Here is a 24,496-nt window from a genome sequence, read left to right as displayed (position 1 = left end):
TCTTGACTCATCCGGACCCGAAACGTCAGCTATTCATTTTGCATTCCTCCTTGGTAAATCAGCATCTGCGGTTCCTTGTTTCTGCAACGTGCAATTGGTAACGCTTGGTAAAGTAACGTGCATGAACATTTTAGCAACCGGGGTCATTAACTACGCCTGCGTGATATATGTGCGCTTAGCGCATGGATCATGGAAGAATCCAGTTAGTCTAACATCGGTAGTGGGGAAACTGCTAGAGTCCGTTATTAAAGATGGGATAACAGCACATTTGGAAAGTGGTGAAATTATTGGACAAAGTCAGCATGGATTTATGAAAGGTAAATCATGTCAGACGAATCTTATAGAATTTTTCGAGGATGTAACTAGTAGAGTGGATAAGGGGGAACCAGTGGATGTGTTATATCTGGACTTTCAGAAGGCTTTCGACAAGGTCCCACATAAGAGAGTAAACAAACTTAAAGCACATGGTATTGGGGGTTCAGTATTGATCTGAATAGAGAACTGGCTGGCAGACAGGAAGCAAAGAGTAGGAGTAAACGGGTCCTTTTCACAATGGCAGGCAGTGACTAGTGGGGTACCGCAAGACTCAGTGCTGGGACCCCAGCTATTTACAATATGTATTAATGATTTGGACGAGGGAATTGAATGCAACATCTCCAAGTTTGCGGATGACACAAAGCTGGGGGCAGTGTTAGCTCTGAGGAGGCTGAAAGGTGGCTTGGATAGGCTGGGTGAGTGGGCAAATGCATAGCAGATGCAGTATAAATATGGATAAATGTGAGGTTATCCACTTTGGTGGCAAAAAAAGGAAAGTAGACTATTATCTGAATGGTGGCCGATTAGGAAAAGGGGAGATGCAACGAGACCTGGGTGTCATGGTACACCAGTCATTGAAAGTAGGCATGCAGGTGCAGCAGGCAGTGAAGAAAGCGAATGGTGTGTTAGCGTTCATATCAAAAGGATTTGAGTATAGGAGCAGGGAGATTCTACTGCATTTGTACAGGGTCTTGGTGAGACCACACCTGGAGTATTGCGTACAGTTTTGGTCTCCTAATCTGAGGAAAGACATTCTTGCCATAGAGGGAGTACAGAGAAGGTTCACCAGACTGATTCCTGGGATGTCAGGACTTTCATATGAAGAAAGACTGGATAGACTCGGAGGTTACACAGAAAAGCTGGAGAAACTCAGCGGGTGCTGCAGCATCTATGGAGCGAAGGAAATAGGCAACGTTTCGGGCCGAAACCCTTCTTCAGACTGATCAGGGGTGGGGGTGGGTGGGGACAAGAAAGGGAAAAGGAGGAGTAGCCGGAAGGCTGGAGGGTGGGAGGAGACAGCAGGGGAGCTGAGGAAGGGGAGGAGACAGCAAGGACTAACAGAATTGGGAGAAGTCGATGTTCATGCCCCCGGGGTGCAGACTCCCCAAACGGAATATGAGGTGCTGTTCCTCCAATTTCCGGTGCTGCTCGCTGTGGCCATGGAGGAGACCCAGGACAGAGAGGTCAGAGGCGGAGTGGGAGGGGGAGTTGAAGTGCTGAGCCACCGGGAGGTCAGCTAGGTTATTGCGGACCGAGCGGAGGTGTTCGGCGAAACGATCGCCCAACCTCCGCTTGGTCTCACCGATATAGATCTGCTGACATCTAGAGCAGCGGACGCAATAGATGAGGTTGGAAGAGATGCAGGTAAACCTCTGTCGCACCTGGAACGATTGCTTGGGTCCCTGAAAGGAGTTGAGGGGGGAGGTAAAGGGACAAGTGTTGCATCTGCTGCGGCCGCAAGGGAAAGTGCCCGGGGAGGGGGTGGACCGAGAGGGAAGGGAAGAATTGACAAGGGAGTTATGGAGGGAGCGGTCTTTGCGGAAGGCAGATATGGGGGGAGATGGGAAGATGTGGCCAGTAGTGGGGTCACGTTGGAGGTGGCGAAACTGACGGAGGATTATTTTTTGTATGTGATGGCTGGTGGGGTGAAAGGTGAGGACTAGGGGGACTCGGCCCTTGTTGTGAGTGCGGGGATGGGGAGAGAGAGCAGTGTTGCGGGGTATGGAAGAGACCCTGGTGCGAGCCTCATTTATGGTGGAGGAGGGGAACCCCCGTTCCCTGAATAGTGAGGACATTTCAGATGTCCTGGTGTGGAACGCCTCATCCGTGGAGCAGATACGGCGTAGACGGAGGAATTGGGAGTAGGGGATGGAGTCCTTACAGGAAGCAGGGTGGGAAGAAGTGTAGTCCAGATAGCCATGGGAGTCAGTGGGTTTATAGTGTATGTCGGTTAGAAGTCTATCACCTGCAAGGGAGATAGTGAGGACAAGGAATGGTAGGGTAGTGTCGGAGATGGTCCAGGTGTATTTCAGTGCCGGGTGGAAATTAGTGGTGAAGTGGATGAAGTCAGTCAGTTGTGTGCGGGTGCAGGAGGTGGCACCAAAGCAGTCGTCGATGTAGCGGAGGTAGAGGTTGGGGATGGGGCCCTGGTATGTATTGAACAAGGATTCTTTAACACTGGATAGACTCGGCTTGTACTCGTTAGAATTTAAAAAGATTGAGGGGGGATCTTATAGAAACTTACAAAATTCTTAAGGACAGTCAAAAGCCCATAACTTTCTTAAAAATTAAGAGAACTGAATGAATTTTTCAGTTATTATAGATTGAAGCATTCTGAAACAAATATGAAACAATCTTACTTGAATGACCTAAAATTAAAGCATATAATTAGTTAGTTACCCAATTGTAGCTAATTACAAAATTCAATTACTAGATCTAAACATCTATCCATTTCTTAAGAAAAAGTTAACATTTTTAAATAGCCTAAGTGTTCAAATACCATTCACACAATAATTCACAATATAACATGATTTTTAAATCTCATGGTCATGAATTTATAGGCCAAATGGAATGAATTTAGTGTTTAATTCACGTAAATTAATAGCCATTTTAATCATCTTGCGAGTGGGTTTTTGTGGAATGCGCTGATTTGGAACGTTGCAGTTGTAGTGAATTTAAATCTCATATCGGCAGGAAAAATACTGCCGGTTCGTATATTTACATAATGACATTTTCGCAACGTGAAATTATGATTAAAGGCATCCTTAGAAGCAAGTTTATATATAAAATAAACGGCTTTCCTTTACCTGTCCGGTACATGAAATCCGTCCCCGTTGTCGGATTTGATGGCTTTAGAAGATTATTTTTAATTTACTCCTGTTCGTAAAATATTCAGTGCAGTTTAAAAGAAACTTAATAAAACGGCAGTCGAAGCGATTATTCTTTAGCAGCTAAACAGCCTGACAGAAATCGATTTGATTAGGCTGGAGAAACAAGGCATTTTAAATCCGCCCCCCTCCCAAAGTCGCGCACACGGGCAGCGACAGATCTGCAGCGCCGCTGAAGGTAAGTTTTGTAACATGTCTACTTTAAACACACGCAGGGAATTTCATGCACTGTCACCCAACGCATCGTTCTTGATGTTGCTGTACTGAGGGTTAGCCAAGTCTATGTTTCTTGGCTAATAACCTAAACGTTGGCCTCCAAGATGCAGGTAAATTTTCGTTCCTTATTTTTGGGTAAAAAATTGCGTCTTCATTGCCGGGAAATACAGTAATTTAAATTCTGTTTAAGAAAGCACTGCAGATGCTTGGAAAATTGAAGGTAGAGAAAAATGCTGGAGAAACTCAGCAGATGAGGCAGCATCTATGGAACGATGGGATAGGTGATGGTTCGGGTTGAGACCCTTCACTCTGATGTGGGGGGGAAAGAAGAAAGGAAGGGGCGGAGACAGTAGGCTGTGGGAGAGCTGGGATGGGGAGGGGAAGGAGGGAGAAAGCAAGGATTACCTGAAATTGAAGGTTAATGTTCATACTGCTGGGGTGTAAACTACCCAAGCAAAATATGAGATACTGCTCCTCCAATATGCAGTGGGACTCGCTCTCGCCATAGAGGAGGCCCAGGACAGAAAGGTCGGATTTGGAATGGGAGGGGGAGTTGAAATGCTGAGCCACCGGGAGATCAAGACGGTTAATGCGAACTGAGCGAAGTGCTGGGCGAAGCGATCGCCAAGCCTGCATTTGGTCTCACTGATGTAGAGCTGTTGACACCTAGAACAGCGGATGCAATAGATGAGGTTGGAGGAGGTGCAGGTGAACCTCTGCCTCACCTGGAAAGACTGCTTGGATCCTTGGATGGAGTCGAGGGGGGAGGTAAAGCGACAAGAGTAGCATTTACTGTGGTTGCAAGGGAAAGGACCAGAGGAAGGGGTGGTTTGGGTGGGAAGGGACAAATTGACCAAGGAATTATGTCCATATAATTGCGTGATAATAACAGCAAGGAAGAAGCTATTCGTGAATCTGGTAGTACATACTTTAAATGTATAGATGTTTGCACAGCTGGGGAATTTTAACTAAAATTGGCTAGGACTAGGACAGGAAAGGTTTAGGAAATGTAACCCTGTGGAAAATTATGAGAAGCCTTGAAAATGTCAACAAGAACCACCTCTTTTCTTATAATCAGTAATAACAAGGAATATGAATGAAAACTGTATTGAGGTCAAAGATCAGTTTTGATTTTGTTGAATGACCGAACAGGCTCAAGGAACTGAGTGGCCTACTCTTGGTCCCATTTAAAAAAAATTCTAACAATGGGATTTCGATTTCACATAATTGGAAGAACAGTTAGGGGGAAGTTAAGCAATATATTTTTGAACGGAATTATTGAATCTGCAAAATAGAAAACCAAGAATGCTGGCAGGCAGCATCAGTGAATACAGTAAAAGAATTAAAGTTTTAGGTCAAACACCTTTCCTCAGAACTAATTATGGAACTCTCTCTAAATGGGTGGTGGAGACAGAAACTTTCAACACATTTACAAAAAACCTGGATGAGCATTTTATGGACAATAGCCTAAATGATTTGAGAGCACAGAATTGAATACCTTTCCGACATCTCCCTACCATTTCTAGACCTCACTATCTCCATCGCACGTAACAGACTACTGACCAACATCTACTACAAACCCACTGACTCACATGGCTATCTGGACTACTCTTCTTCCAATCCTGCTTCCTGTGAGGACTCTATCCCCTACTCCCAATTCCTCAGTCTACACATCTGTACCCAGGATGAGGTGATCCAAAACCAGGGCATCGGAGATGACCTAATACTTTAGGGAACGGGGGTTCCCCTCTTCGACTAGATGAGGCTCGCACCGGGCTCTCCTCTATATCCCTTAGATCCGCTCTCACTCCCCATTCTCCCCTACTCGTAACAAGGACAGTCCCCCATGTCCTCACCTTCCACCCTACCAGCCGTCACATGCAACAGATAATCCTGACATTTTCGCCACCTCCAACGGGATCCCACCACTGGCCCCATCTCCTCCCCTTTCGGCTTTCCGCAGAGACATCACATTAGCTAAGGATGTATTTGCAATCTCCAAATCGGCTTTGCACGTTTTTTAATCTGCACTTTCTCTGTAGTTGTAACACTATATTCTGCAATTGTGTGGTCGTAACACTATATTCTGCACTTTTTTCCATTCTTTCTGTACCTGTTGTACTTGTGTATGGTTTGATTGTACTCATGTACGGTATGATTTGTCTGGCTGGCACGCAAACAATTTTTTCATTAGCTTGATACAGGTGACAATAATAAACCAATACCTTTGTACCATATCAAATGTTATCACTATATTCTTGTAACATGATGACCAGAATGCAGTATTCTAAATATAATAACTAGTGTATTACATAATTTTACTAAATGTCTTTGCTATGGCATACATATTGAACAAGAAAGGCAAATATTTTGTATGACATCTGCACCATTCTCCAACATTCCCACCACCTTTAATGTGATGCCACCACCAGTCATGTTTTCCCATACCCACCCCTTTCTGCTTTCCAAAGAGACCACTATCTGCAAATTCTTGGTTCGCTAATTTTTTGTCAACAAACCCGTCCCGTCCTCAGGCAATTTCTCTTGCAACCGCAGGAGATATTATAACACCCATCCCCACCCCTCCTCTCTCACTTCCAACCTGGGATCCTAGCAGCCCTTCCAGGTGAGACAGAGATTCATGTGCACCTCTTCCAACCTCGTCCAATGTATTCAATCTTCTCATGTTACTTCCTTTACATCAACAAAACCAAACGTTGACATGGTGACTGTTGAGGCAAACACCTCCACCAAGGCTTGCTAGATCTCATGGTTGCCCAATATTTCCACTCCCCTTCCCATTCCAATACCTCTGTCGGGTCATTGCTAGAATGAGGCCACACACAAAGTAAGAATAGCACCTCATTAACCTGGATTTGCACCCATTTTCCCCTTCTATCTCCCCTTTCACATATTGCTTCCTCTGGCATTACAGTTAACACCTCCGATCCTTGTTGGCCTTTGTGCAACCATCTCCCTATCAAAGCCTCTCTTCACCTGTATCCATCTATCATTTGCCAGGCTTTGTCCACCTTCTCTCTTCCATATTTCTTCCCCCACCCCCCTGACAATCACTGATAGAAGGCCCTGACCTGAAACGTTACCTATCCATGTTCTCCAGAGATGCTGCCTGTGCTACTGTGTTACTTCAGCACTTTTTCTATGTACAAATTCTGTTTAGAGTTTAGTTTCAAGATTGTGTGAAAACAGTCCCTTCGGCCCACCAACATTCACTGATACACCAGTTCTATGTTATCCCAGTTTCACATCCTGCACACCAGGGACAATTTACAGATGTCAATTAACCATTCCAAAAGCAGCACATCTTTGGAATGTGAGAGGAAGCCGGAGCACCCGGAGAAAACCGATGCAGTCACAGGGAGAATGTAGAACAACGCTGTACAGATAGCACCCGTAGTAAGGATCGAACCTGGGTCTTTGGCAGCTGCAATTCCACAGCCGCGCTACTGTGCTGCCCAATGAAGTAATAAAGCAATGAAACACGTAAAGTACTCTAAACATTCCGTGGAAATAGGACATATGGTTTAAAACAAAACAAAGTGCACCTAATGTGATATATTAATTATGTTTCAACCTCTCCAGATATGACGGGCTTTCTGTATTATCTGCATTTTTGTTAATGTTGTAACATTGAAAGTTGTAGTCTTGAACTACTTTCAAATGCAGATGCTGGTTTACGCCGAAGATAGTCACAAAATGCTGGAGTAACTCGGCGGGTCATGAAGCATCTCTGGAGAAAATGAATAGGTGGGGTTTCGGGTTTGAAGAAGGATTTCGACGCGAAACGTCACCTATTTCTTTTCTCGAGAGATGCTGCCTGGCGGGCTGAGTTGCTCCGTCATTTTTTTGTCTGTCTTCTTTCAAATGCAGCTTCTTTCGACGTTTAAGGAAAAGATGAAAATGATGAATGCATCCCACGTCCACTCTCTTCCCTTGTCCTGGTATGTACAAAGCTGTAGTGTTGTTTACCCCTCCAGCCCACCCTATTTCATGTATCCTGTAATAAACGTAACAAACGAATTTGAACAGATATTGTGCTTGTTTCAACTGCCGCTAGAGTGTGCCGTTTACCTCAAGGTCTTGTTTACCTCCCGACTTGCAGCCCTTCCCAGACGCCCGGCTGCTGAGGCCTTGAATGGAAGGCGGTGGCGGTCTCCCGGGGCGACGGGTGGGCGTGGCCACACAGGTGTGGTGACGTCAGGAGAGGGGTGAGGATGGGGCGCGAGGCTGCCGATCCAACCAATCAACGCAGCCGCAGTACATTCCGGGCCTGCTTGCTCAGCCAATGGGCAGCCTCAGGGGCGGCGCCTGCGCGCTGGGGAGCGCGAGAGGCGGTGCTTGCGCGACTCAAGGGAGATCAGAGCGCGAGCAGCGGACGGTTCCCATCTAGAGGAGAAAGGAAGAAAGAAAGCGAGAGTGAGAGCAAAGGGCTGAACAGAAACCCTTTAACTTTATAAGGATAGCGGATTCCATTCATAACCACAACACACTCCGAACGGTGTGTTTTCCCCCTTCAACTCTCTGAAGATGTCTCAGCGTGTACGTCGGAATGGGTCACCGATCAGCGCAACGAGCGGGGGTAGTGGTGGCGGCGGCGGCGGCAGTGGCAGCAGTGCTGGCAGTAATAACAGTGCTGGGGGTGTCGGCCGCCCACAGCCCATGAGGGCCACAGTGCCGTTCCAGTTGAAACAGGGCAGCCCAACGAGGTGTGTTGGCGGAGGGGGGCGGCAGCAACAGCAACAGCAGCCGGCCTCCTCCCGGAGCAGCCCCACCAGGACTCAGCAACAGCAGACGACCACGGCCTCATCACGGGGCAGCCCCACTAGGACACAGCAGCTACACCAGGCGGCCACTGCTACCGCCACCACATCTCCTTGCTCCTCGCCCACTTCTTTGTGGGCCCCAGGGGCTGATTCTTCACGAGTCAGACACAGGAAATCTCCAGAATACAGGGGTTCCCCAGAAAGGAGGAGCCCCAACTCTCCCACCAGCAAAGGTATAGTCAGTGACTTCACCTGCTAACGCAATTATTATCCGACGAAGATGTGGGAGGTTGCTATATCGTTACATTTATATTAATTTAGTTTCTAGTTGTTTATGTCCAAGTATATAGTGTATCCTGGGTAACTGATGCAAACTTGCACATTTAGAGTGTGACATTTCTTCCAATTCAGTACCTCTTGCCTTGCTGGCATATGGTTGCATTGGCCATTGTTCACGTGTGTTGAGGCGAGGAGCGTCAGCAGGCCTGTCTGAAGAAAGAAACACAACCAAACGTGGCCCTTTTCGTCGCGTCTTGGATTAATGAAAAGTAGATTTCATTCTCCCCTTTCTATAGTCTTGGTGTTGAATTTAAATGTGAAGCCACTGCCTTGAGTGAGATTAGGCAATGAGGGAACTACAGTTCATTGTTTTGTACAGCATTTTTTCCAGGTGCAAACCTCAGTGGGGGTGGGGACAAGAACATAGCTTCAAACAGTAAGTACAATGATGTGGATGCTAAGAACATTTTATTACAAGGGCGTGTATGATTTTAATTCACCCTTTTGTGCCCCTCACAGTTCAACATGCAAAAATACATTGAGAGTTTGGTGGATACCTTAATCTCGATTTACCTATACACTAATTATAACCGAAATATTAAATTTGAAAGAATTATCACCAAAATATTTCATTTGAAAACATGCTAAAGTTATTTTTTGACAAAATGAGCATAGTTGTAAGTAATGTTTTTCATGGAATTCCCTTGATGCTGCTACAGGATGTTGGTTTCCACTGATTCCAAATACAATAATTCAAGGGTACTTTAAAATTGCCATGTTATTGGCTTGGGAGCAGGGGTAAATCAAGTCCAATACTATACATGTAGTTTCCATTTCAAGCATATAATGATCTCTAAGTACACTTGTATTCTTTGTTTTTAAATGCTTTTATTACATTAACTTTTTTTATTTACATAGAGTGTATAAGGTATTTACATTCAGTTTGCCTCAATCCTACTTTTGGCAACAGTTGGGTATGATTTCCTTGTCAGACTTAAAAGGTATTTTGTGAAATGTATTGATCTATCAATTTTATATATTTGTGATCACAGAGCAAAGCTGTTGTTGAACCAAGGGCAAAATGAGTGGTATTTGATTAGAATAGACTGTCAGGTTTGCTGTTGGCATTCGAAATTAATACATTTATATTTAAAAATGCCTATTGTCTGATCACATTATTTGCATTGGTGATTAACCAACGACCATAACAGTGGCTTTGGAAGTAAAGGAGATGTGGGGCAAGTATTTTTGCACAGAGGGTGGTGAGTACCTGGACCATGATGACAGGGGTGGTAGTTGAGGCAGATATGATTGTGGCATTTAAGAGACTTGGATAGGCATATGGAAGGTTATAAATTATGTGTGGGCAGTTAAAATTTGTCATGTATGGCACAGACTTTGTGGCTAAAGGCCCCGAACCTGTGTTGTACTGTTCTATGATAGACACAAAAAGCTGGGGTAGCCGAAGGGTCTCGACCCGAAACATCACCCATTCCTTCTCTCCAGAGATGCTGCCTGCCCGCTGAGTTACTCCAGCTTTTTGAGCATATCTTTGGTTCAAATCAGCATCTGCAGTTCCTTCCTACACATTTGTACTGTTCTATGTTCTAGTACTGTCTGCCTAATTCATGAAATACTCTTCTGGTTTCTACTGCATTTTATTAGCTCAAACAACCCACAGCAGGTGTTTAAAAAATAAGTTCCTGTATCTTTCTGTCACTTTACATTTCATTTGAATGATTGAGCTTTATTTATATTAAATATTTTTGTAAAATATTAACATCTGACAAGTTGAGCAATATTTTTGCAAAAACCGTTGTAATTTTTAAGTAAAAAAACCAAAGTGCTGGAGAACTCGGCATGTCGGGTAGCTTCTATGGAGGGAAGTGGGCAGACAACATTTCAGGTCGGGTCGTTTCTGCATTTGCTGTATAACATGCATGGGAAAATCCATATTAATCCCATGAGCACAAGAAAGATGTTATGATTAATATTGAAGCATTTCGTATTAAATTAACTACCGGTATTTTCAGATTTTTTTTCCTTGCACCTATAATACAGGTATGTATACATGTATGAATAAATAAGCCTAAAGTGTTTGTGCCGTTAGCTGGTCCTTTGGTAACATTGTCAAACCTGACAAATAGTACAATTTAATCTAGTTATGGAAGGGAACCACATACTCTATGGTAATAAGACTTTTGTGCCATTAAATCAATGGGTCTGATGCAGTTATCTAGGAGATGAGACCAATCGGATGATGGACATCGTCATGTGCCCCATATTCTGTACATGAAGATGAATTTATCGGTGTTCCCTACTCCAGGGAAACCATGAGGAGAAAGCAATAAAGGGGAGCACATGGCATCTATTTAATCCAGATAATTTTTAAGGATGTATGAATGTAGGGAAATTGTTGGATTTCGAAAGGTCCAGAGTAAAGTGATTTGCTTACAAGATGTAATTGGGATTTCACCTTGACTGATTAAAATGCAGCTTGCTCAAATCTGTAAAACTGCCATTTGTCTATTCATTAGATAGTCACCCTTATCTCGAGGATGGAATGGGTTTTGCTCCACCTAGCATCATTGTGATATTCTTAAGAGTATGAGAAAGAATGGTGCATATTGGAAGCTAAGAAATCAACAGGACATGTAGCAAAATTCTAATACACTATCTCAACCCTTTTTACATGTTGCAATGAATGCAATTTCTATTATTTATTTCCACTTCCAAACAAAAATGTGGTTGGATTATTCAGTATATGATCAACCTCGGTGAGACCAAGCGCAGGCTTGGTGATCGCTTCGCACAACACCTCCACTCGGTTCGCAATAACCAACCTGATCTCCCAGTGGCTCAGCATTTCAACTACCCCTCCCATTCCGAATCTGACCTTTCTGTCCTGGGACTTCTCCATGGCCAGAGTGAGGCCCACCGCAAATTGTAGGAACAGCACCTCATATTTTGCTTGGGTCGTTTACACCCCAGTGGTATGAACATTGGCTTCTCCAATTTCAGGTAGTCCTTGCTTTCTCCCTCCTTCCCCTCCCATTCCTAGCTCTCACACAGCCTACTGTCTCCTCATCTTCCTTTCTTTTTCCCGCCCCCATCCCCGGACATCAGCCTGAAGAAGGGTTTCGACCTGAAACGTCGCCTATTCCTTCGCTCCATAGATGTTGCCTCACCCGCTGATTTTCTCCAGCTTTTTTGTCTACCACCCATTCACACAAGTTCTGTTATCCCGCTCCCCACTCCCTACACATTATTTTACAGAGACGTTAACCTACAAAGTCAATGCGTCTTTGGGATATGGGAGGAAACCCACACGCTTGCAGGGAGAATGTGCAAATTCAACACAGACGGTGCCCAAGGATAGAATCGAACACAGATCTCTAGAGTGTGAGGCAGCAAGGCTACCAGCTGTGCCACTATATTTTGTTTTCCAACACACAAAAAAACTGGTTACTAAAAAAAAGAAACTATCCATTTTCAGTCTTAAATCTCTAAGTGACACTATGTCCCCCTTTACAGCTACTGTATGTTTTAATTCAATTCAAGACTGGGGCAGTACACCGGCCTTAAAGTTGCTGCCTAAAATTGCCAGAGACCCGGAATTGACCCTAAATATGGGTGCTACCTTTTCCCTTTGATCGCATGAGTTTTCTCCAGGTGCTCTTGTTTCCTTCCACATTCCAAAGGTGTGCAGGAACCTTTTCCAGACCCAACCCAAAACGTAATCTTTTCCTTTTGTCCAGAGATTCTGTCTGACCTGTTGAGTTACTCCAGCTTTTTTTTGTCTATCTTCAGTTTAAACCAGCATTTTTCCTAAACACACAATACTATATGATAGAACTTTATTAATCCCAGGACAGGAGGGAAATTGTGTATGGGTACATATAACACACACACACACTTTTGTTTTCTCGTTTATAACATTGTTTACAGAGTACTATGTTTACATATTCTGTTGTGCTGCTCCAAGTAAGGATTTCATTGTTCTAACTGAGACGTGAGAGAATAAAACACTCTTGACTCTTGACTTGCGTCGTTAATGTGTGGGATAGAACTAGTGTACGGGTGATCGGTGGTCGGCATGGATTCGGTGGGCCGAAGGTCCTGTTTCCACACTATCTTTAAATTAAACTGAAAACACTAAAACCAGAGGGTCTAAAGAAGGGTCTCTACCTGAAAGGTCACCCAATTTCTTCTATCCAGAGATGCTGGCTGCTCCATGGAGTTCCCCCGCACAATTAAAAGCATGGAATAGTCTTCACCCTACCATAGTTATCCAACCAGATGCATTTAAATTTAAGGTAGCTCTTTTTTCCCCAAGAACCCTTTTTTGCTTAAGTCCAGGTCCAGTCAAGAGAGTTTTATTGTCATGTGTCCCAGATAGGACAATGAAATTCTCTGAAATTCAATGAAAGTCTGAAGAAGGGTTTCGACCCAAAACGGATAAAGTGCAATAGGCTGTTATTGTTCAGAGTTTGGAGTCTGCTGGTGGACCCTCCAACACCTCCAGTTTAAATTCCATTTGGAATATTTTTGGAGGAGAAACCAAGCAGCATGTGTTACTCCAGGGAGTGATTCTGCGTTGGTTTTCAACGGTCGCGGCGAGACGGTGACCGGACAGCAATGGCGGCCAGATCTCCTACAATGCAAACGGGGGGAGAAAGTGCCCGGCACCGACCAGTTGCCGTGGCACTGCACATGTGCAGGGCGGCCAGTGATGTGCTGGCAGTGGTTGTGTGCATGTGCAGGCCGTGGCAGTGCGCATGTGCAAGGCGGCTGGCTGTGCCGGCGGATGAGGAGCGGCCAGAGAGTGGAGACCTGGAGGCCCGGACACAGATGGCAGGCGGAGACGGAGAGTGACAGAGAGAGATCGAGAGGGTGGCCCGCTCGGAGTTGAACGGCAGGTGTCTTGCCGAGCCGGGCACGGATTTTAGATTCCCGGCGGGTCTTTAGATGGCCATTGGCACCTGGACAACTGTTAATTTCGAGCCGTGGTTTGTCAAAAGTGGCGATGTTCACTGCTTTGCCCAATGTTAATTCCATTTATAACAGTAAAGCTATTTAGGCATGGTATAAGCAGGTACAAATAATGTGGCATGCAATGACTCACCAATTAAAGTGTTCACACCTATCTTTGACATCAATGGATTACAATTGATAAACCACAATCAACTACAGAGGTCGTCATTTGTCCCATCAGACAAAAGGTATAGGAGTGTGAAAACGCACATCCCCACATTCAGGGACAGTTTCTTCCCAGCTGTTATCGGGCAACTGAATCATCCTACCACAACTAGAGAGCAGTGCTGAACTACTATCTACCTCTTTGGTGACCCTTGGACTATCCTCGATTGGACTTTTCTGGCTTTACCTTGCACTAAATGTTATTCCCTTATGTATCTATACACTAAATAGATTGATTGTAATAATGTATTGTCTTACTCCTGACTGGTTAGCACGCAACAAAAGCTGTTCACTGTACCTCGGTACACGTGACAATAACTTAAATGACTAGAAACTAAACTGAATTAGCTCCACAAATACTGTTGCCACAAGGAAAAAGTCAGAATCTAGACATTCTGCAGTGAGTCACATGCTTCCTGACAGCACAGGACATTCACTATAAGCCATGAGTTAGGAGCATTGTTGAAATACTCTTCATTTACCTGGATGAGTACAGCCTCCAGCAACTTGAAACTTGATAATATTTAAGGCAAACGGGAGGCACGGTGGCGCAGCGGTAGAGTTGTTGCATTACAGCGATTGCAGCGACAGAGACCCAGGTTTGATCCCGTCTACGGGTGCTGTCTGCTTGGAGTTTGTACATTCTCCCCGTGACCGCGTGGATTTTCTCCGAGATCTTCGGTTTCCTCCCACACTCAAGAAGTACAGGTTTGCAGGTTAATTGGCTTGTAAAAATTGTCCCTAGTGTGTGTAGGATAGTGTTAATGTGTGATCGCTGGTCGACATGGATTCGGTGGGCCGAATGGCATGTTTCCCCGCAGTATCTCAAAACTAAAACTAAACTAAAGGACCTCACCCCTTTTATCGTCCTAAAAATTGATTCACTCTACCATTGCTGCGCAGTGCATACCATCTGCAAAATGCATTGCTGTTGTTTGAATTAGTAAATCTTGAACTCATCTCATGTCTATGGGTTTTTGAACTTATTTAAAGAGTTTCAATGAATTAATGGCAGCTATGTAGTACTACAGGTTTTGCATTGGGGGTTCAGCTAGTGTGATTGTAGTGTGAAGCAATATGTATCCAGATATACGTTTCATTTAATCTATGATGATTGGTGCATTACCCTGTTCAACCCCCACAAGAATTGCCTGCCATCCAAGCAGATGGGAGAAATATGGGGACGGGATTCTTAAGAATTTGTTAATTATCTAGATTTCTCCCTCCCAAGGTAAATTATAAAATGAGTGATTCTGAATTAATTTTTTTCATCAGCTGTTTAATTAATCAGGTTTCTGTGCATCATTTCAACTTCATGTGCAGCGAAATGGAGACGCAAGGACTTATAGATGCTGGAATCTTGAGTAAAATAAAGTACTGGAGTAACTGAGTATAAAGAAGGGTCTGGACCCGAAATGTCACTTTTCCATTCCAACCACGAATGCTGCCTGGCCTGCTGAATTACTGCAGTACTATGTTCTGCTCATGTGCAGCAAATGTAATTTGGTCTCATCAGTAATATATGTCTTGTAATATCAGGGAACAATCATGCAAAAAAAGATGTTTGAACTCTTCCCCAAGATATCTAATGGAATGCTATTATTAATTTGCTCATCGGTGATCAGAAACTGCACATAACCACCCATAATGCTGTTGTTAATCAAGTCAGGTGGTAGCTATTATATACTGAGTAGCTTACTTTCTAATGCTATAAACCATGCAACTACAAAATACAAGATTATGTGATAAAATCAATCAACATTAAAGAAGCCTTGTACAATGAAGGCCAAAATATGCAGTCTAACAATCTGCCATGGGAGTGTGATGCAAAAATCTAAGACGCATACAGTAACTTCATAGTTTTTTTTAAAGGACTTGGATAAACCAATTTCTTTCATAATGTTAAGATAGTTCAATTTTGCATTCAGATAAGTACTTGTGCAGTGCATTCACCATAATGTATCATTTAGCTACCAATTTGTGCACAGAATAAAATTACCAATAGGAATGGGCAAACTTTATCTGATCATTTACAATCTTTATTATTCAAAATAGTGAAAGATGCACAATCCTCCACCTTAACATCACCTGTGTTACTCAGTCATGCGCTACTGCTGCAAGATGTGCTTTTTTTTTTTAACTTTCCAGATTCGAGCAACTGTACAGGGACATCCTGGGTTTTGGTTGATGTGACTTTATGCAAATTGGCTTAGTAGTTTTCAAAGTACTAATGGTTTGTGTGGAATAATGGCCGGAAACTGTTATCCACAGGCCTCCGAACAGTAGCCATTATGTCAGGTAAAAATTACATTTAATACTTTAAAAACTGATTTTACTTTTCAGAGCACTCCACAATGTGTAACCTTGCCAAAACCATGTGGGCTACATCAAATGAACTTCAATAATCACTACATTTGTTGACAAAGTTTGAATTTGATTGCATTTGTCTTCATTTTGCTAGCCAAACCATTTGTATCTTCCTCTGGTCTAAAAAGTTCTTGCCCATTGTCAATCACAAGATGAGTTTTTGCATGGATTATAAATGATTTTATTGTGCACCTACATTTGTGTCTAAATCATTAGAGTATTCTAAAAAGGATGATACTGAACCTATCCTAGTGGAACTCTGCTAGTTATGGCCTTCTAGTTACAAAACACCAAGTGACCATTGGTCCCTACGAGTGAGCTACCATACAGACAGCTCCTGTAGTCAGGATTGAACCTGGGTCTCTGCTTTACCACTGCGTCTCCCCTAATTTTATATTTTACTTTTCTTTTCTGCAATGTCTTCTTCTTAGGCCCCTTCGGTCATGGCTGACCATGGGTGTCTCCAGTGTGCTATTCCCTATATAGAGGACACCTGTGCGTCTTCTTCTTCTTGCGAATGAAACATAAACCAAAGGAATAGTTGGATCTCAAGCCGGGTGTTGAGCAGCCAGGTTGTTGTCTCTGCGTCAATGTCTGCCAGGCCCTGAGCTCTGAGTGGCCACCCAGAGATGACATGGTTGGCTGTCTGTTGTTCTGCTCCACATTCACAGGCTGGGCTCTGGCGGAGTCCTCATCTCCACATGCTGGTATTGAAACGCTCAACTCCAGTACGAAGTCTGTTGAACTTCACCCATGCTCCTCTGGGGAGGTCGGACCCTGGACACCAAAGTCACCCTTTGCGTGACTTTGTTTAACGTGGGGAGACTGGTGCACAGACTGCCACCCCAGGAATCTTTGACAGATCTGGGTCAGGATCCAGTGGCATGGAGTCCAAGATGACCGGAGACCCTATTCTGCGGCAGCCTTCATCCGCCTTCCTAGCCGTTGTGACGCTCCGCTAAGATCGGCCATCGTCCTCCGCCTGTTCCACCGTTGAGGTCTTGGTTGGATTGCTCTTTGTCAGAGGCCTCCCCTTCGAACTTACCACCATGGGTGGCCCTACCAGGAGCAAACCTCCAGACGGCATCGCTCTCAGTATCTTGGGTCCACACAAGCTTCTCCACCATGGCAAGGTGACAATCTATAGAGAAGTAACCTTGTGTAACCTTGCCAAAACCACAGACTACATCAAATGAACTTCCCTTAATAATCACAATTGTTGACAAATTAGTCAGAAATGGCAATCCCATATTGATCTCTGCCTTTGCAATAGAACAATTATACTGTTGCTAAGAATCCAACGGTTTGTCTATTGAAGTGTAACTGCGTTGAAGTTAGTTGTTATTCTCCTCTTTTAAACAATGGAACATAATGTCCCTCTTGTCCTTGGCACCACTTGTGTAGCCAAAAATCCCAATTACCTTCCTTGCTTTGTTTCACAGCTTGGGGTACATTTCATTTTGATTTGCCTTTGAAAATAGTCAGTTCCACTAAACTCATTCTGTATTTCACACTTGTTTATCTTAACTCCAACGTTGGCATCTTTTTTTTGTGTAGAAGCTTGCAAAATATTCAACATAGTTTGCCAAAATTCTGTATTGTTCTGGAATTGCTCTTTGGATCCCTATAGCCCATTTTTTTTTTTTTATGGAGCTGAATTGTAAGAGTTGGATTTATTTTGTATTGCCATTTCTTCCCTCTGCTATCATGCTTTCCCTTTTTAATTTCACTTGCACAGAGGGATCGTGGCGTTCTTGAGCATGATCATAAAATTAGGCAGGTATAGTTAAAAAGGCAAGTGGCCCTTAATTTTAGGGGTTTGGATTTTAAAAATGGGGGGGACATTGTAGAAATGAGGACTCTACACTTTTGGTCCCTTTAAGAAAAGTTGCACTGATACTGAAACTGGTACAGAAGATATTAGGCCAATTCCTAAGGTTAGTGAATTGTCCTATTACAAGTAGCTACAGAATTTGGATATATATTCTACGGAGTTCAGTAGAGTGAGGGATGATCTTATTGAAACTTGCAAAATCCTAAGGGGTCATAGAATTTGGGAGCAAGCCTTGAAGGGGCATGTTACAAAATCATGTAAGTATCTTGCAAGTAGGTGGGCTTTTGTTTCTGTTTCTTGTTGCAGATCTTATTGAAACTTGTAAAGTGGTGAATCTTGGGTATGCTCTGTGCTAAACTTGTGAAATATAAATTGTTGGATGTTTTAAAGTGAAGGTAAATCGAATTTTAAATGACTGCCAGGGAGTTGAGTATGGGGAACAAGCAGAGATGCGTTGAGGCCTGAGATGGTTCGATCATCATATTGAATGGTGGGATCAGCTTGACGGGCCAGGTAGCAGGCTCGTGTACCGTTCGAGAAATTTTGCTGATTAGTCTGACACAAACTTTGCCTATTTGTTTACACTATCCCTCCCTCTTCTCCTTGTGTCAGTGTTTGTTTGATCCTGTATTTTGCATTAATCTGAGGTACGATTGAAAAGGGTAACTATTAGGGTTTTAAAGATAAAACAATCAGCCAAACCTGTAAGTAATGATTTATGGTGGAATGTATTTCAGTATTGTATTTACATACTATTGCTCAAAAGCAGACCATTGCAAAAGGTTTATCTTACTAATATGTTGACAGAATAGAGTAACTGAACCACTTTGCTATAAATTGAAATCTACACAATGTCATTTTGAATTGAAGCAAAATGCCAAAGACCCACACTTGACCTGCACAGTCTCTCACCCTACATGGCTACCGTGCGGCACCTTGCCATGTTTTTATTTGCTGCTCAATTAGCCAATTTGGATGATCAACCAATCCACCGTTCACCTTTAATTTGTCCCGCCTCTCGGGTTAACTGCCTTCACTAATCGCTGCTTTCCTTTTAAATTCTTTTGCACTTTTTTTTGCTACGGACATCCTGGAACATGGGGGATTCTAATTACATATAGTGTGTAGGACAACCTCATATGTATGCAATGTTATCTCTTGTTTAATCATGGCAATTTTGAGCTTGAGTAACAGCTGGTGTTCTTGCAGTCCATCCTTGAGGCTGGAAAGGCCACATGTACAGTGCCCTCCATAATGTTTGGGACCAAGACCCATCATTTATTTATTTGCCTCTGTACTCCACAATTTGAGATTTGTAATATAAAATATTCACATGTGGTTAAAGTGCACATTGTCAGATTTTATTAGATGCCATATTTATAGATTTTGGTTTCACAATGTAGAAATTACAACAGTGTTTATACGTAGTCCTCCCATATCGGGGCACAATAATATTTGGGACACATTGCTTCACAGGTGTTTGTAATTGCTCAGGTGTGTTTAATTGCCTCCTTAATGCAGGTACAAGAGAGCTCTCTGCACCTGTGTGCAGTTTGGGTCTCCTAATGTGAGGAAGGACATCCTTGCTATTGAGGCAGTGCAGCGTAGGTTCATGAGATTAATCCCCAGGATGACTGGACTGTCATATGAGGAAAGGTTGGAAAGAGTGGGCTTGTGGAAGTTAGAAGGATGAGAGGGGATCTTATAGAAACTTATAAAAGGACTGGACAAGCTAGATGCAGGAAAAACATTCCCAATGATGGGGGTCCAGAACCAGGGGCCACAGTCTAAGAATAAAGGGGAGGCCATTTAAAAATGAGATGAGAAAAATATTTTTCGCCCAGAGAGTTGTGACTTTGTGGAAGGCAGTAGAGGCCAATTCACTGGATTAATTTAAAAGAGTTAGATAGAGGTATAGGGGTTAGCGGAATCAAGGGATATGGGGAGAAGGCAGGCACGGATTACTGATCGTGGATGATCAGCCATGATCACAAGATAATGAAGAGGATTTCCAAAGTCTGCATAGTGATTTAGGCCATTTGGAAAAATGGGCTGAAAGATGGCAGATGGAGTTTAATGCTGATAAATGTGAGGTGCTACACCTTGGCAGGACAAATCAAAATAGGACATACATGGTAAATGGTAGGGAATTGAAGAATACAGTTGAACAGAGAGATCTGGGAATAACCGTGCATAGTTCCTTGAAGGTGGAATCTCGTTATAGATAGGGTGGTAAAGAAAGCTTTTGGTATGCTAGCCTTTATAAATCAGAGCATTGAGTATAGAAGCTGGGATGTAATGTTAAAATTTTACAAGGCATTGGTGAGACCAAATCTGGAGTATGGTGTACAATTTTGGTCGCCCAATTATAGGAAGGATGTCAACAAAATAGAGAGAGTACAGAGGTGATTTACTAGAATGTTGCCTGGGTTTCAACAACTAAGTTACAGAGATAGGTTGAATAAGTTAGGTCTTTATTCTCTGGAGCGCTGAAGGTTAAGGGGGGACTTGATAGAGGTCTTTAAAATGATGAGAGGGATAAACAGAGTTGATGTGGACAAGCTTTTCCCCGTTGAGAGTAGGGAAGATTCAAACAAGAGGACATGAATTCAGAATTAAGGGACAGAAGTTTAGGGGTAACATGAGGGGGAACTTCTTTACTCAGAGAGTGGTAGCGGTGTGGAATGAGCTTCCAGTGGAAGTGGTGGCGGCAGGTTCGTTGGTATCATTTAAAAATAAATTGGATAGGCATATGGATGAGAAGGGAATGGAGGGTTATGGTACGAGTGCAGGCAGGTGGGACTAAGGGAAAAGATTGTTCGGCACGGACTTGTTGTGCCAAGATGGCCTGTTTCCGTGCTGTAATTGTTATATGTTAATGGCGGTGCTGGCTCGAAGGGCCAAATGGCTGCCTCCTGCACCTATTTTCTATGTTTAGTCTTTCCATCACCTTTGGAAACTTTTATTGCTGTTTATCAACATGATGACCAAGGTTGTGCCAATGAAAGTCAAATAAGCCATTATGAGACTGAGAAACAAGAATAAAACTGTTTGAGACCTCAGACAAATAGGCTTACCAAAATCAACTGTTTGGAACATCATTAAGAAGAACGAGGGCCATAGTGACCTTACTATTCACAAAGGGACTGGCAGGCCAAGGAAGTCCTCCACAGCGGATGTCAACAATTCTCTCTATAATAAAGCTATACTAATCAAATCAAATGGAAGGAATTTTATGTGACTGAATCCTTGCAGACGGTGGATAGTCTTCAAGAAGTTAGGAGGCGAGGTGCTTGCTGCTTGATTCCTAGTTTCTGACCTGTTCTTTACATTGAACTAGAGTAGCCATTTCTGATCAATGGTAATCCACTAGGACATTGATACTAGGTAGATACGAAATGCTGGAGTAACTCAGCGGGTCAGGCAGCATCTCTGGAGAGAAGGAATGGGCGACGTTTTGGGTTGAGACCCTTCTTCCAGCTCATGTCCCAGGACATTGATACTGGTAGATTCGGGGATGGTAATGTCATAGGCTGAAAGCCAGATTTTCTCATTGGATATCATTGTTGCCTACTAGTTATGTGATGCAAATGCCACATCAGCCCAGGCCTGGATTTTGCCCAGGCCTTTACTCATTAGGAATGAGGGCTGCTTCATTATGTTGTTGCAATTGGTGCTGAACATTCCATTCCAACTGTTGATTTAGCGATTGAAGAAAGGCTATTGTTGAAGCAGCTGAAGGTGATTGAGCCTAGGATATCACCCTGAGGAACTCCTGTGACTGAGATGTTTGATCTCCAAACATCACAGACTTTGTGTATGTATAATTCCATCCAGCAGAGGGCCCCTCTGATTCCCATTAGTCTTGCAAAATGATTTCGATTTTGAAATGTTTTTAGAAAGCACTGCAGATGTTGGAAAAATCGAAGGTAGACAAAAATGCTGGAGAAACTCAGCGGATGAGGGGCGACGTTTCGGGCCTGAGACCTTTCTTCTGACTGACAAATAATAGTTTTGTTACAATTGTATGGGAATGAATAAAGCCACACCTGGAATGTTGTGCAGAGTTTTAATCTCCTCATTTACAAAAGGTAAGATTGGTATTGGAGGTGGTTGAAAAAAGGCTCATAAGACTGATTCCTGGGGGTGATAGGGTTGTATCGCAGAAAATAAATTTGTCTATATTTAGTTTGGAGTGAACAGTAATCTTATTGAAAGAGCTTTGGTACGGTGGCATGGTGAGATAGATAGATGTTAATGTTTTAACAGTGGGAAAATCTCAGAGGAAATGTATTCACTGGAGTTTAGAAGGATGAGGGGAATCTTATAGAAACGTATAAAATTATAAAAGGACTGGACAAGCTAGATGCAGGAAAAATGTTCCCAATGTTGGGCGAGTCCAGAACCAGGGGCCAGTCTTAGAATAAAGGGCAGGCCATTTAAGACTGAGGTGAGAAAAAACGTTTTCACCCAGAGAGTTGTGAATTTGTGCAATTCCCTGCCACAGAGGGCAGTGGAGGCCAAATCACTGGGTGGATTTAAGAGAGAGTTAGATAGAGCTCTAGGGGCTAGTGGAGTCAAGGGATATGGGGAGAAGGCAGGCACGGGTTTTTGATTGGAGACGATCAGCCATGATCGCAATGAATGGCGGTGCTGGCTTGAAGGGCCGAATAGCCTCCTTCTGCACCTATTTTCTATGTTCCTATGAAATGGGTGTGCAGGAATTTCTTCCTGCAGTGGTTGGTAAGTCTCTGGAATCCCTCACTCTGGAGGATTGTGGAGGTCAGATTATTGGAGGCATTTATAGAAATGGCTCCAGGCCGCGAGAACGGGCTTCTTCCTGGTGTGCAGGTACAGTCATTCACCCACGTTATTTTAAGAAGGAATTGCAAATGCTGGAACAATCGAAGGTAGACAAAAATGCTGGAGAAACTCAGCAGGTGAGGCAGCATCTCACCCGCTGAGTTTCTACAGCATTTTTGTCCACTCGCGTTATTTTGTAATTTGTACCCGTCATTTAGGGATGTTATATGAATTTAAAAAATAATAAGTTTATGTGTGTTTTCTCATCTTCAAGGTTAGTTCTTCTGTTTGCCTTTATTTGTTTCAGTTTTGCCTTTATTTGCTTCAGCCTTTCTAGAGAACATGCTACTTTTTGCTTTGCCCATTTTCAAAATATAACATTTTTGAATTTGGCGTTTGATTGGTACAAGGAGACTCCAAAGCTCGTAATATCTATTTTTTTTACGCACTAACTTTCTACATTTCTACTTTTGGGTATGTAGGTGGCAATTATGGTTCCTGGAATTTTTCCTCCCCCCCCCCCCCCCCCCCATTTCTCTCCCCTCTACTCTCTCTCCCCCCTCCCCCATCTACCCCCCCCCCTCCCTCCTCTCTTCCCCCCCCTCCCCCTTCATCCCCTCTCTCTGCCCCCTCCTCTCTCTTTCCCCCTCCCTTCCCCCCCCCCCCCTCTCCCACTTACTCCCCCCCCCCCCCCCCCCCCCCCCCCCGCTGTGTTGGGGGGTGGTTAGTGTGTGTGTGACGCTGCAGGCCGCTTCCCCCCTCACCCCCTCCCGCAACGGGTCCCACTTGGTCTAGTAACTATTAAAACTCTAGTCGTGGATGTGTGTGGGTGTGTGAAAACCGACTCTGACAGTAAAAGTTTAAAATTCCTGTAGAGATTTATACCGTGAAGTTAAGAATCCACTTATCTGAAAACATCATGCATTATGTCTCCAGTTATTAATCAACATGTTCAAAAATTTCAAATAACTGTCTGGCTCTGGCTGATGATGTCACAATGGCTGCACGTTGTGTTCATGCGCTGCGAGTGACGTCGCTGCTCGCTTTTTGCCGTTCTCCCGCCCGGCTCCTCTCCCCTCTGCCCATGCCCTCCCCCTCTCATCCCTCCCCCTCTCATTCCCCACCCCCCTGTGTGTGTGGGGGTGGTTAGTGTGTGTGTGACGCCACAGGCCGCCTCCCCGCAACCGCGCTTTGATGGGATGGGACCCATCGGGTCCCACTTGGTCTAGTATCTCATTTTGCTCCATTCAGCTTAAAGTTATTCTCTCTCATATTTAAGAATTCACCCAGGGTAAAAGATTCTGGCCGTCTACCAAATCTGCGTCTCTCATAACTTTATATGGTTCTCTCAGGAGTATGTAGCTTGAGTAAATTCTATTAAATCCCCTAATTAGGGTAATTAAAAGTTTCCTAAGCAAGACTTTGAAATTGCACAGAACCTTGAGAGATTTGAAGGGTAAAACAGAGAAGTCATTTTTTGACGCACCAATGCTTTTATTGTTGTTGACGACAAATGTATTGGGTATTGAAGGGATTGCGTCAAAAACAACCCTAGAATACAATGTTTTAACACCATTAGAACTGTAATATGCTTCGTTTTTTTTTTTTTACTGTATTTACAATATTATATCATGCTGAAAGGTGGCACATAAGTTAATTTGCTGTCTGAGCAACTACAAACAAGTCTGTCTCTGATTCCATTTGTGGGAACATTTGTTAAAAGGCACCTTGGTGGGTGTTTGAGAAATGGGCATTGAGGGTTATTATACTTGTAAAAATGTATCAAGTGAATGCAATTGGACAGGCTGGAT

The 24,496-nt window shown here is 43.5% G+C and overlaps 1 protein-coding gene across 4 annotated transcripts in view; it reads left to right on the top strand.

The window, feature by feature from the left end:
• Positions 1-79: 79 nt before the first annotated feature.
• LOC129698874 (protein FAM117B-like) overlaps positions 80-24,496 on the top strand; it is a 79,992-nt gene continuing 55,575 nt past the window's right edge. For 2 of the 4 annotated variants that reach the window (XR_008723741.1, XM_055638239.1), the window contains exon 1: positions 7,760-8,436. Coding sequence is in view for 3 of the 4 variants with exons in the window: in XM_055638239.1 (XP_055494214.1) it covers positions 7,968-8,436 (469 nt within the window). In the remaining variant the exon portion in view is untranslated. Of the gene's footprint in view, positions 318-7,757; positions 8,437-24,496 lie in introns of those variants that run through there. The other 2 variants (XM_055638241.1, XM_055638240.1) reach the window with 2 other exon arrangements.

The sequence above is a fragment of the Leucoraja erinacea genome, chromosome 7 (genome assembly GCF_028641065.1).
Source record: "Leucoraja erinacea ecotype New England chromosome 7, Leri_hhj_1, whole genome shotgun sequence".
Taxonomy (NCBI): Eukaryota; Metazoa; Chordata; class Chondrichthyes; order Rajiformes; family Rajidae; genus Leucoraja; species Leucoraja erinaceus.
This window is presented reverse-complemented; position numbering and strand designations above follow the sequence as displayed.